Source organism: Larimichthys crocea, chromosome XIII (assembly GCF_000972845.2).
Source record: "Larimichthys crocea isolate SSNF chromosome XIII, L_crocea_2.0, whole genome shotgun sequence".
In the NCBI taxonomy this organism is placed as follows: Eukaryota; Metazoa; Chordata; class Actinopteri; family Sciaenidae; genus Larimichthys; species Larimichthys crocea.
Window position 1 is genome coordinate 14,579,389 of NC_040023.1, and position 13,070 is coordinate 14,592,458.

Here is a 13,070-nt window from a genome sequence, read left to right on the forward strand (position 1 = left end):
TTCCCCAGAGACTCTCATCGCTAGATAGATAGATAGATAGATAGATAGATAGATAGATAGATAGATAGATAGATAGATAGACTTTATTTATCCCAAGCTGGGAAATTACAGTGCAGCAGCAGCATTACACACAGTGACGATAGACAACATAAGAATAAAAATACAAAGAACAAACTATACATAATAAAATATAGTAGCAATAGTAAATAAAATATATTGTACAAAATTATATACAGCAAATTGGCAGTGTTGATTTGGTGCAAAGTCTCAGATGAACACTTAAAAACCATACACAGATGCCAGGAACATCACCTGTAAATTATTAGTTATTTATTTTCACCAGTTCTTTTTATCTGAACATAGTTGTTTTGTTTATGTTCATGTTTATCTGTCAAGCTCCTTGTTGTTGGTTTTTTGTTTGCTTGTTTTTAACCTGTGTGTACACACACCTGGCTAATAAAAGTGATTCTGATTCTGATAATCATTATAATAGCCATGATCATAGCTCAAAAATGTACAAATATTTAATTATTATATTAGAATGTAACATGACACTTTAAAAAAACACAAAAAAAGTAGGCACTTGTACTCCATGTTTCATGCTATTTTATATCCTACTTCTAATTCAGATAAATATTGTCATTTTAATTCTAGTATTTGACAGATATATTGTTACAGATTTACTGCCCAAAATAATAGAAAGTAGTTAAAATCAGCCACCTCAACTATTAAAATGTTGCTGATACATTATTATTGTTGTTGTTGTTTTACAATAATAAATAATAATATAACTTAGGGAGAATATAATATAACCGCATGGATTCTGATATTCATTATCTTAAAAAAATCTATCTGTAATGCTTTTTTTCTGACAAAATGCATATGATTTTTAAGAAACTAAATGTTTCATTATGTGTGAAATCTTTTGAAATTGAATTTGAAATAAATGAATACATAAATAAGTACCCTCCATCTTTATACAAACTAAATTATGAAACGGAAACTGAACTGGAGGAGAGAGAGGGTCTGCTGCTGTTAGATGAGGTAAAAGAGTAAAAGAAAGTAAAAGTATAAAAGGGGCAATTCAGAACAATAACAACAACACAAAAAGACATATGATGTGAAAGACAGACAACATTTTCACATTGAAAGTGACGTAACGTCTTATGATAATTCTGTTTAGTTTTAAGAGCTTACAACATACCAACTGTTGCATCTGTTGAGGAAAGCAACTTCCTAATTCGGAGTTATATTCATCTCTTTAAACGCATTACTCATCATGACCAGTAATACAGTCACAGTGTACAGTGTGTCATTTTATGTTTCTGTCTTTGTACTGCAGCAAACAAAGACACAATGGACGTACTCTCAACCAACTTAAAGACAGAAAACATGGAAGGAAGGTAAGTAGTAACTATACTAGAGTATAATACGAATTTTCCTTGGGTATTATTACTTAAACAAACATGACAAACTACAGCAGTGAGATACTACTTACACATTGATGTGTCTATGGTAATAATGTAATATAATGAAATAACATTCATTAGGGAACAAGGTCTTTTATTTTGATACTTTAAATACATTTTCCTGTACTTGTACCTAATTAGGGTTTTTAATGAAGCCCTGCATACCTCTTTCAACAACCATCTCTTTCTCTTTCTTTCAATCTCTTTCCTTCTTGCCTCCCTTTCTCTTGCTCTCCCTCTCTGTGCTAAGGCCTACTTCACCCTCCCCTGCTGTCTCTCTCCTCACGCTCACTGTGTGTGCTGTCAATAATTGATGATCCTCACTGACTCAAAGGGTAACAGGTCCCAAAGAAAATGTCTCACCCATTTCTTTATTTATTTACAAGCCTATATTTAAGTTCACTCGGTGTGAGAAACCACACGAGAGCTCATTCGGGGATCGATGGGCATGAAGCTGCCTGACCATATCCGTTTTGCAGTTTGTGGCAGGTGCTGCACCTGTGACCATGAGCAGGTTAATGCTGCCTGTCTGGTTGACAGCAGGACAGAGGGAGGAAAGGGAAGCTTAAATGAGTGAGAGGCAGGGGGCAGAGAAGAGGAGGAGTGACAGGATGATAGAGTGAATTAATTCAACCTTAGCCAGCCCTGATTGACTCGGCAACAAACTGGCATGTACAAACATTCACAGTGACACCAAAGCCATGGAGAGAGAAAAGAGGAATGACATGTCCTTCTCCAGAAAGAGAAGTTTCACTTTTGGGGCATATGGAGGGTGAGTAAAGACACTGTTTGTCTCATATTAAGACTGACACTTTCCACAACAAGTCAACTGAGTAGCTACATACATTGAATAAATGACTTTAGATATTACTCCTGTCTATGCAAGATGATTCGTTTTCTTCTCCGAGTAGTTCTCACTTCCTTGTTTACAGTGTGGACAGATTCACATGTGGGGATGAGACGAGGTGAGGTTTTATTTTCCATTTTATTACAGCAGCTAACGTTCAAGCTTTGTTGTATGAAGTGAATGAGAGGTGATGATGTCTTCTTGTGTGAATGAACCTGTTGCTGCAGACCTGAATCTGCAGAGGACAACATATTGGACATCCTGGACTCTCCTACCACTGAGAGCAAGCCTTTCCTCTCTGCCAGCAGCAATCAGAGGGTGATATCATTATCATGTTCAGCGTGCAGCTTCCCTTCCTATTTTAATTGAATATATACTAAGTGTATTTCCATATGCTCCGTTTCTGAGAAGTCATGTTTCCATTCGCAACTGAAGTATTTGTCATGTTCCTCCTCCTCCTCCCCGTGTTTCTCCTTCCCTTTCTCTCTGTCTGCACTTCTGCCTGACGTCTGCTGCCTGTTGTTGATATCAGGATACAGAGCTGTTTGAAATCATTGAAAAGCTGCAAGTGAGTTCCTGAAAAATGTATCCTGTGTATTGTGTGGTGTCTGAGCAGTTTCTTATCAGCACTCTTGTCCATCAGGGCAGCAGGATCGATGAGCAGCGGTGTGAATTCCCTCTTCCACTGAAGGTTAGTCTCAATCTGCACAAGTTTAATCCCGCAAGTGTGTGTGTGTGTGTGTGTATGTGTGTGTGTGTGTGTTTCCCCAAACAACAGAAACGACAGGCCCTCATCATCATCAGGTGCTCCTTTGTGTCTATTTTAGTCTCAGCTTTTAACGATAGGTGGAGACCTGCTGCTCATCCTCCCTTCAAAGTTGGGAGGCTACTGGATAGACCCCCCTCTGGACAGGCTTGTAGATGTGAGTCCCACCTCTTCCTACCATGGCCTCGATCCAGAGAGCTACGACATCATGGAGAGAGACGCAGAGGCCAAAATCTACCATGAGTTCTTCCGCTCACGAGTAGGTAGACTTTATGTCAAGTCTCAAGAAATGTATGATCTTTCTTGGACTGGTGTTTATGTTTTATTATCTTCTTCTCCCCTTTAGTACCATCACTCTTTTACAGCAGTGGATCCATCTTTGGGGCCTCTGGTTCTCTCAGTGTGTTTGGAGGATGAGGAGAACAAGCTGCGGGTGATACTAAGGTTGTGATCTTTAGCTATTTTAATCACCATTTCCAGGTGCATCATGCTTCTCTTAGTGTCCCTCCACCCAAAAACGGTGTTGTTTACACTTACTTGGATGTTTGAGCGTCACTGTCCAGAATAATGTGTGTGCAGTGTTTGACACCACCTCATTTATCTTCTGAAGGAGGCAAGTTTCTCTGCTTAAGCACACCTACTGCATGTAGCTATATGTTGTAACTGTAACTTCCCAGAAATACTGCATGACATTATACAGAAACTGTGTTTCATGTCTCACAGGATGAAGGAGTGCTCTCTGCACGGAGTTTTCTCTGTCTCACTTTTTCCAAACATCCCATCTGCTGTTGAATTAGCAAAGGTATCAAACTGCTTATTATGATGGAAGATGTATTCATATCCACCACTTAAGTCGAAGTTTGAGTTGTTGCAAGTCGTATTTTCAGGAAAATAAACTTTATGTTTCACAAGTAAATGTTCTCACTGTGCAATTTGGGTTGTTTTTATTTTATATATCATGTTACTGGATTATTTTTTGATACATTTATAAAGTATTTTATTGAACTGTGCTACTGCTCTTATTTTATAAAAATGAATGTGGATCCCTCTGAAATATAGTTGAATAGAAGTATAAAGCGACATAAAACAGAAGTAAAGTACCTCAAAGATGTCTATAAAATCACTCACATTCTCTCTAGATGCTCTGTGACAGAGTGACTGTCTCAAAGTTTGAAGTGGTCAGCTACCTCAAGGTAATTCTCCAAAATTACTAATTACTAAAACCTAAGAATAACAACCACCTATTTCAGACAAACCCTTTCTAATCTCTCTCTCATCCCTCAGGCTCCAGAACTCATAACTGCATTTGATGAACACAGAGTGTCTCCTAATTTCAAGTTTGGTATTTTGTGCCAAAAGGACAGGCAGGTAATAAATTGAGCAGGAAATGTCCTGCATTTACAAAAGTGACTGAAATATGGCACCGTATCATAACCATCCCTTTCTCAAGACAACATCCGTCTCTCTCCAGTTCACTGAGGAGGACATACTTAGTAACAATGAGGAAAGCGAAGAGTTTACAGAGTTCCTTTCTATTTTGGGCGAGACAATTCAACTGCAAGGGTTTACTGGGTAAAGTACACTATGTTGATGTTGTTTAGATGGAAAAATGACACATCCAATGTGTAAAATCACATGATTTCATCGTCTCACTCCTTTTTCTTAGTTTCAGGGGAGGACTTGATGTGTGTCATGGTCAAACAGGAAGTGAAGCAGTCTTCACTTCCTTTCAAGGAAGAGAAATCATGTTCCATGTCGCAACGAAACTGCCTTTCACGGAGGGTGACCCACAGCAGGTCAGTTTCTGTATCACACTCTGTCTGTTCTGCACTGATGATTCACAGGATGGTGTTTCTGAGGATATTTTCAGCACTAGTTGGAAAAACAAGCTTTCCTTTTTTTTTCTTTCTTTCTCCCTAACAGTTGCAAAGAAAAAGACACATTGGTAATGACATTGTAGCTTTGGTCTACCAGGAGGGCCAAACTCCTTTTCTATCTGATGTTATCAAATCTCACTTCCTGCACTGTTTCCTGGTGGTGCGAAGGATTCAGAAGGAGGAGCAGACAGGTGAACCTGCGTACCAGGTGAGTAACTGCCCCTATCACCCCTATCAATAAAAGTGGAGCGACCAGCTTCTTGTTTTTTAGAGTTAACTTATTTACATTTAGGCTGATACCAATATTACTATTTGAAATTGAAATAAAATCTCTCCTGATATAAGTTTATTTAACATAAATAATAATAATAACTGAACAAACATTTTAGATAAGGATTATCACAGAAACACATTCTACACAGATCGAAAAATTAACTTGTCAGTGCTCTCTGGTGGACAAAAAGTGACTGTGTTTCTAAACAAGCTTGTCATTACAGTACAATAGAAGCATACATTAATGTATGTATCATATATCTATGATCAGATAATATAATAATAATCTTTCTCCTCTCCACAGGTGTCTGTCACAGCCAGAGAGGATGTTCCTCCCTTTGGTCCGGTCCTCCCGGATCCTCCCATCTTCACAGACGTAAGAAAAAAACACCAAATTCCCTGTCCAGCTGTTGCTCCAAAAGGCCCTTTTCATGGCAGATATTCTGATGTGTCAAAGCAGGAGAAGCACAAGTGTAAATGATAACATGAACATTAAATGTCCTAGTAAGCCATGACAGTGAGCGAGCATTTACAATATCAAAATGTGTGTCTTTAAAATGATCTGTGTATTTACCTGATCTCCACACACGACTGCACACCTGTTTTTATTTCACTCCACTCTCCTGTAGAAGACATGTTACAGAAAAGCACAGTAAAATAATACATGCTGACTCACCATAGTTTTTACAAAGATTTAATAAATATTTTTATTTTCTATTATTATATTTTGGAGCTGTTTCACCACCAACAACAATTTATTATTTATTTATTCTAGTCTCGAGCAGCTCCTCTACTTCCTTTGTGCACTGAACTGTGGGAGAATCGTGTATTAATAAAATATGTATGCTGTCTGCTTATACTTTATTTAGTCGCTGCTGTAGCGTGAACACACTTCACTCTACTACTATTCAATCTGTACTAGTATGGAGGTGGGACGCAGTGCTAGTGTATAATGAATGTAGTTTTTCATCATTATCTACCCGTCTGTCTATGCTCCTTGTGTTTTTAACAAATCTTGCTTTCATCATCCACCCAGAGGGAAAATTTTGTTCTAGCATGCCACATATGGGGGTGAAACAGAGTCATGCACATGTCATGAGGTCACTGTAGGGTTACTGTTAAATCTTATATTGTTACGGGGACACTGACTTCTTCTCCTTGAGATACAGAGCAGCTGTATGTTTGTGTTTAGGAAAGCAGCATTGCTATGGTAACCAAGGTCAAAGGAAAGGGCTGTCTCACAGATAGGTACGTAATGTAGAAGCCTCTACAGAGTCTGATAACAATATCGGACCACTAGAGGATAAACATATTTCCTTGTCTGTAGACTAATGACCAAATTATTTCATACTGTCGATGCATTGAGTATGATTATTTACAGACATAAAGTAGTTATGGTACTATCCTGAGGGCATATAGACGAGCCAGAGAGGACAGCATCTTCAGAACAGAGGTGGCATCATGTCATGACAAGCGTACTGATAACTTCTCCATTGTCCTTGAGCTTTGATAAACCTTTCACCATAAGACATCTTAGTCTCCTGTGCACTTTCTCTGCACTGTCTGACCTTACCATTGATGAATAAAAATCTACACAACATACCTTAAACTCAGTCCACACATTGCTTACAGAATCACTGCAGGACAAATCAGTTATTGAGATGCTTCCTACATTTTGGGTTTTCTCTGTTCTGTTTTTCAGCGTTTGCTGCTGAGAGAATTTCTTCTGACCAAACTCATCAATGCAGAGATTTCCTGCTACAAGGCTCAACAGTTCAGCAGACTAGAGGTAGAGGAAAAACTGATTTTTATTTATTTATCCTCTTTATTACTGAATTTCTTGTTTGATTTCTCTCTGCTATGCATGCTCTCCTGTTTCCTCTCTCTCGTGAAGCTCCGCACTCGTTCATCGCTGCTCGAGAGCTTGCAGGCTGAACTCTCCACTCGTTCCCAGTGCATGATGGGGGATCCATCGCTTTCTGCTCTCCCATCCTCTGAAGGTGTACGGGGGGTGTCTGAGGGGAGTGGAGGATTCATTGAAAACTTTAAGGTAAATGTTAGCCTCTCTCGTTCTTCAGGTTTCAGACACTCACTGATGATACTTTCACTTTGATTATTTTTCTTCTGAATGTCTGTCATTAGAGAGCCATCAGAGTGCGGAGCCACTCCTTTGAGACTCTTGGGGTGCCCAGAAAGAGCGGTAGCAGTGCATCACAGAAACCTAAGGTAAAATTCACAATGGGAGTGACTGTGTGCTGAATGTAAATGAATACTTATTGAAAGGTTTGACCTAATATTATTTTTCAACTTCTGTTACAGACAGAGAAAGATGGAGAGAGGTAAGACTTGTGAAAGCAGCTCAAAATGTGGTCATGATTTGAGTTTGCAATAGATTGATTTGAGTTTTTTCTGCTTTTTAGTGACAAATCTTCAGGACCTCTGCCTGTTCCTTCTGACAGTTTGGGGCCAGCTGAACTCAAAGATCAAGCAAGTCCTCAAGAAGAGACATAAGAGGACATGTTTTTAAGATTTTAGACGTGAATATACTTTAGAGAGAGACATTACTGACCTAGATGGCTACTTCTGTATTATCCTATTGGATGGCTTGTATGTAAATAGAGTGTAAAGGTAAATAGTATTTCTGAGAACATAATTATTTTACTGTCATAGGAGTGATATTCTATATTAATAAAAACCCTTACATTGTATTTCAGTGAAATGTTAAACATAAATCTGTCTGTAAAGGCTAAAATGTTTGGAGTTGTATGTACAGTTGTATGTGTGTTTATATTGTCAATAGTTTTACTTCAGTTAAGGTTGTAAAGAGAGAGTACAGGGAGGAGAACAAGAGGAAATGTAATTAATTTAATTGGCACAATGTGCAAAAAATGAAAAATGATGGTTGTTTTGAAGACAGAGTTAGTGATACCAATAAAATATAATTATTAGAAAAAAATGTTGATTTGGGGAATTTAAGAAGCAAACATGTTACATCGAATGAAAAAAGCAGAAGGGGAAGACAAAGGATATGATGACATGCAGAGAGCTGTTTCCTGCAAGGAGAGTATTACGAAGTTATAAAACAATATTTATATTCACTGACAATAACATGTTGTTTATCTGAGTGTTGCATCCTTTGGGTGCTGCACATCTGCAGTATGTTTAGATGGCCATCCTTTGGGTGCTGCACATCTGCAGTATGTTTAGATGGCAGTGCAGAAATTTGAACTTGTCATCGTAGGAAACGTACAAGTGACAACATTGACAATGACTTTGTTCTAGTCAAGATTCCCATTTAATCATGCAAGTGTGACAATGAACTAACATGCACAATATTAGGAATGTAAAACTGAGGTAGCTAAATTTGTATTTATCATTTACACTTCCCACTGTGACATGTTAAAAAGTCTTTTGTCAAAAGGGATTCAAGACATCCATATAAATTAACGGTGGTACTGGATGAATTTAGAATTCAGAAAGTCTAAAGTTAGAGTCACCCAGAATCAGTTCAACATGTGCTGCTATAATGAACATATTGTCTATGAGGAGTGAAGGAGACCAGCAGTGTTGGCAAAAAAAAGAGAAGTGTTCAGATCTTTTACATCTGTAACAAATACTTTGAGTAAAAGTCTTCATTCAAAAATTGTCAGAAGTAAAACAAACAAAGTGGTGCAGTGTTTAGCACTGTCACCTCAAAAAGGTTCCTGGTTCAAACCCCCCAGCTGACTGTGTGCAGAGTTTGCATGTTCTGTTTGTGTCTATGTGGGTTCTCTACGGGTACTCCGGCTTCCTCCCACAGTCCAAATACATGCAGTTAATAGATTAATTGGTGGTCCCTGTGAATGTCAGTGTGAATGGTAGTTTGTCTATATCATTCAGCTTATGATGAACTGGCGACTTGTCCACAATGTCTCCCATCTCGCTCACAATGTCAGCTGGGATAGGCTCCAGCTCCCCCTACAACCCTGATAAGGATAAGTGGTGTAAAATGGATGGATAGCAAAAAAGTATTAACAAAATATAGCCTACTATATGAGATCATTGGAACAATAACAATAACAAATTACAGAAGTTAAGAGAAGAAATTAAGGAAGTTAAGTTAAGATAAGCTTTAAGACTTTACATCAATCACACAATGGGAGAATTAGTAGAGCAGTAGAGGAGCTCACAATACAAAATATGGATAGGAAATTAATCACTAAAGATACACTAGATACACAAAGAAAATCAATGAAAATAAAAGTTATACACTCTACATACACCGTTCAATCATAGGGATATACATGTTGTATCATTTCACAGAAATAATTGCTTGTATTTTTTTCTATGCTAAAATATATACACTTAAAATGTCTATTTCACCTTCAAGTTAAAAGAACAAGTACAAAAAGAAAATATTTTGCTCAGCTATAATAACTCCAGTGCAGTAGATGGCAGTGACGCATCTGAACGCCGAGCTGCCAGCCGACAATCATTTCACAGAAGAGTTGTAGTTTTTGCAGAGGAGGGCAGTGATGTGTTTGTTCTGTTCAATCCACTAACAAACGTCTAATCCAACAAATGTTATCCGAGCTGATAAATCTGCGTTTACTCACTTCACTGTCTGACGATGCACTGATTGATTTGACTGACTCTCACACCGGGCAGTCCTGCGTCAGGTCGGTTGAACTTTGACACACTGACTGCTGAACAAGGAGACGCTCTCTGGGTTATTCACACATTATTCATTAAGATAAGTTCACATCCAAGATGACATCCAAGAAAGTGATCGAGTTGTTCTACGATGTGGTTTCTCCGTACTCCTGGCTTGGCTTTGAGGTTAGTTTCTCTTTTAAAGTCGGCTTCAGTAACAGAGCCACAGTCTTTAGAATAAAAATAATGAAGCTGTTATATGCTGGTGGTTTGTGTTTACAGGTGATGTGTCGCTACAGACAGGTGTGGAACATAGAGCTCAAGCTGAGACCTGCTTTTCTGGGCGGAATCATGCATGGATCAGGTACAGAAAGTAATCGAGTACATTTACTCCAGTACTGTAACATGCAAGTGCAATTTTATGGTGCTTTTTCAAGGGCAAATGATGTCATTTTCACTCCACTGTTTAGTTACTCTGCAGATTCATATCAATAATACATAATATACAACAACAACTAAGAGAAGATAAGACACCAGGAAAATTCATTTGTCACAGCTGCTTGTACACACAAGATGGATAATGGTACTCATAAATAAGAAATATATAAGAGAAAGTCATGTCACAAAGAATAATGAAGATGCCATCACAGTGTCTTAGAAACATTTTAAAGGAGTGCTGCACACTCCAAGGGACTTCAGTTTCCTCAATACACAGAGACGACTTTGGCACTTTTTGTACAGGACGTCTGTGTGGTTGTCCGAGCAGTCCAGTTTATTATTGAGGTGTACACCCAGGTGTTTGTATGCTTCCACCATCTCGGTATCCAGTTCCTGGATGTTTACCGGTGTGATCTGAAGCGTCTATAACCATCTCCTTCGTCTTGCTGCCGTTGATGTTATACTCTTATCAGAGGTTAACAATACTTTACATGAGGGGGAATGCACATACTATCAGTATATAAAATTAGCTCCACATTAACCCGCTGCAACATTAAAGTAATTCACACATGAATGCATCAGTATTTATAACCCTTTAATATAATACTATGTATTACTCTGAAATGAGCTGCCTGTGAGTACTTGAAGTATATTTACATCTGTACTTTTGTACTTTATGTAAGTATGTAAGTGGGATTACTATTTTTACTTTAATAAAATATCTGAGTACTTCTTCCACCACTGTAAATAAATATTTGGCACCTGTAAACTATTGCAGGGCATGTTGTATGTTCATATTGTGTGGATACTGTTGGTTTTATTACATTTATTAAAATATTGATCTTTCACGACAGGCAACAAGCCCCCTGGTCTGGTTCCAAACAAATTCCTGTACTTGACCAAGGACCTGAACCGCTTGGCAGGGTATTTTGGTGTTCCTTTGCAGGCTCCATCTGATCCCTTTGAAGCCATGTTCAATAAAGGTATATACCAACAGGATCTGACAGGATCAGTCATGTAGTGTGTATTGATTAGACCATGCCTGCTTTGGAGGCCCAGAGACCAACATGAGCTGCCGGGGCTCCTCACCGCTTCTGTGCATTGTTGCATTTTTCCTGACTCCTAGTTTACTGTAATTTGACTAAACGCACATTTATCTAGAAATATTCACAAAATAAGCACAATGTCAGCTGAAATATTGGTCATAAAAGCAGATTTTCACCAGATTCCTGATAATTAATTAATAATTACAGAAACAGAAAATGAATCAACAGCTACTTTGATAATCAAATAATAATAATCATTTTCCAATCAAAATGCAAAGTACTCGCTTGTTCTAACGTATCAAATGTGAGGAGTTGTTGATGTCCGACATAGTAAACTGAATATCTTCTTTGGGTTATAGACAAAATGATTAATTAAGAAAGAATGACTTAATTGACAAATTGGCAGATCAATTGATAAAGACCGCAGCTGTTAATCTTGACTTTCTTTCTCTTGTGTTGACAACACTCAATGGAAAAAACAGTGAGAAGGAATGGCTCTTGTCATTTTATTTGATGTGTTTCGTGATGAACATTCCCATATAAGTACAGTTATCTAAATTATAGCTACACAGTGAACCTGGGGCTTTGAGTCTGAGGGTGGTTGCTCACTTTACCCAGTTGATAATTCAGCCTTACACGAAACAGTGGTTGGTACTATTTCTTTAATGACCAAAGCTAATAATGCAGCAAGTTTCAGGTCTTGTTTTGTAATTGTTTTTTTCTTCCAGGTTCATTGTCTGCGATGCGATTCGTAACAGCAGTACAAGAGAGGGAGAAGGATGGAGACAAGCAGGTGGAGCAGGTGTGTCGGGAGCTGTGGAAAAGGATCTGGAGTGACGACAAAGACATCACTGAACCTGGATCACTGTCTGAGGTACCAGCTTATCCAGCATGGTTATGTTTGAGACGATTAACAGGCACCATTTAGTTTTGCCAGTGTTTTTTTTTTTTTTTTTTTGCAGGCAGCGATGAAAGCTGGATTGTCTGACAGTGAGATTAAAGAAGCGCTGAAGCTCTCCACCACAAAGGAGATCAAAGACAAGCTGAAAAGAGTTACACAGGAGGCACTTGATCATGGGGTGAGTTGTCCTTCAGTTCTCCTTGTAAGTTCAGACAAGACAAGAGAGACAAGACATTACGATGTAATGAACACAATCTCTCCTGTTGCTTCTTCACAGGCGTTTGGCCTCCCCCTGCTGGTGTGTCATGTAAATGGAAAGCCGGAGATGTTTTTTGGATCTGACAGATTTGAGCTCATGGCCCACTGCATTGGTGAGAAATTGGACTGTGCAAAGATTACGAAGACACTGAACCCTAACCCTCAAAAACTGACATTTGACATTTAACATTAACAACAAACTGTGTTGCAGCTTTTCTTTTCTTTCTTTGGTTTGTCCAAAGTTTTTCCATCTCAGTCATGCTGAAACTGTCTCTTCTTCTATTCTCGCACAGTCTCATTTTGTTCTCTGTTTCAGGAGAGAAGTGGCTGGGACCTCAGCCTGGAAAATCAGCTGCCAAGCTGTGAGAGAAAAATCTGCCTTCAAACACTGTTGGTGTGCTTACAGATTTTTTGAATTAGCATCTTTCGACGCTGTGCAGTGCCTTCTGAAACCAACTATTTCTAATAGACCTTAAGAACAAATAGTGTTGTAAATGATGCAACATGTAATTGTAGAGTTGACTATGTGCCTATTAAAAGGAACACTGACAACACCCAGAAAA

General features: G+C 38.4%; 1 protein-coding gene across 1 annotated transcript; it reads left to right on the top strand.

Moving 5' to 3' along the window:
- Positions 1-1,268: 1,268 nt before the first annotated feature.
- rap1gapl (RAP1 GTPase activating protein-like) lies at positions 1,269-13,070 on the top strand. Its single transcript, XM_019265341.2, has 27 exons — positions 1,269-1,403; positions 2,158-2,241; positions 2,402-2,434; positions 2,544-2,634; positions 2,849-2,884; positions 2,960-3,007; positions 3,144-3,341; positions 3,429-3,526; positions 3,806-3,884; positions 4,222-4,275; positions 4,367-4,450; positions 4,554-4,654; positions 4,749-4,878; positions 5,006-5,167; positions 5,537-5,608; positions 6,935-7,021; positions 7,127-7,282; positions 7,375-7,458; positions 7,552-7,571; positions 7,653-7,741; positions 9,965-10,050; positions 10,147-10,228; positions 11,157-11,285; positions 12,077-12,222; positions 12,311-12,427; positions 12,527-12,620; positions 12,824-13,070. Exons 1-27 carry the CDS (start codon positions 1,357-1,359, stop codon positions 12,871-12,873), a joined length of 2,457 nt encoding a protein of 818 aa, XP_019120886.2. The 5' UTR covers positions 1,269-1,356; the 3' UTR covers positions 12,874-13,070.

Coding starts and splice junctions, on each gene's coding strand:
- rap1gapl (XM_019265341.2), top strand. CDS start 1,357: ATGGACGTACTCTCAACCAACTTAAAGACAGAAAACATGGAAGGAAG. Junction 3,527..3,805: donor AAGCTGCGGGTGATACTAAG/GTTGTGATCTTT, acceptor CATGTCTCACAG/GATGAAGGAGTGCTCTCTGC. Junction 12,428..12,526: donor AGGAGGCACTTGATCATGGG/GTGAGTTGTCCT, acceptor GCTTCTTCACAG/GCGTTTGGCCTCCCCCTGCT.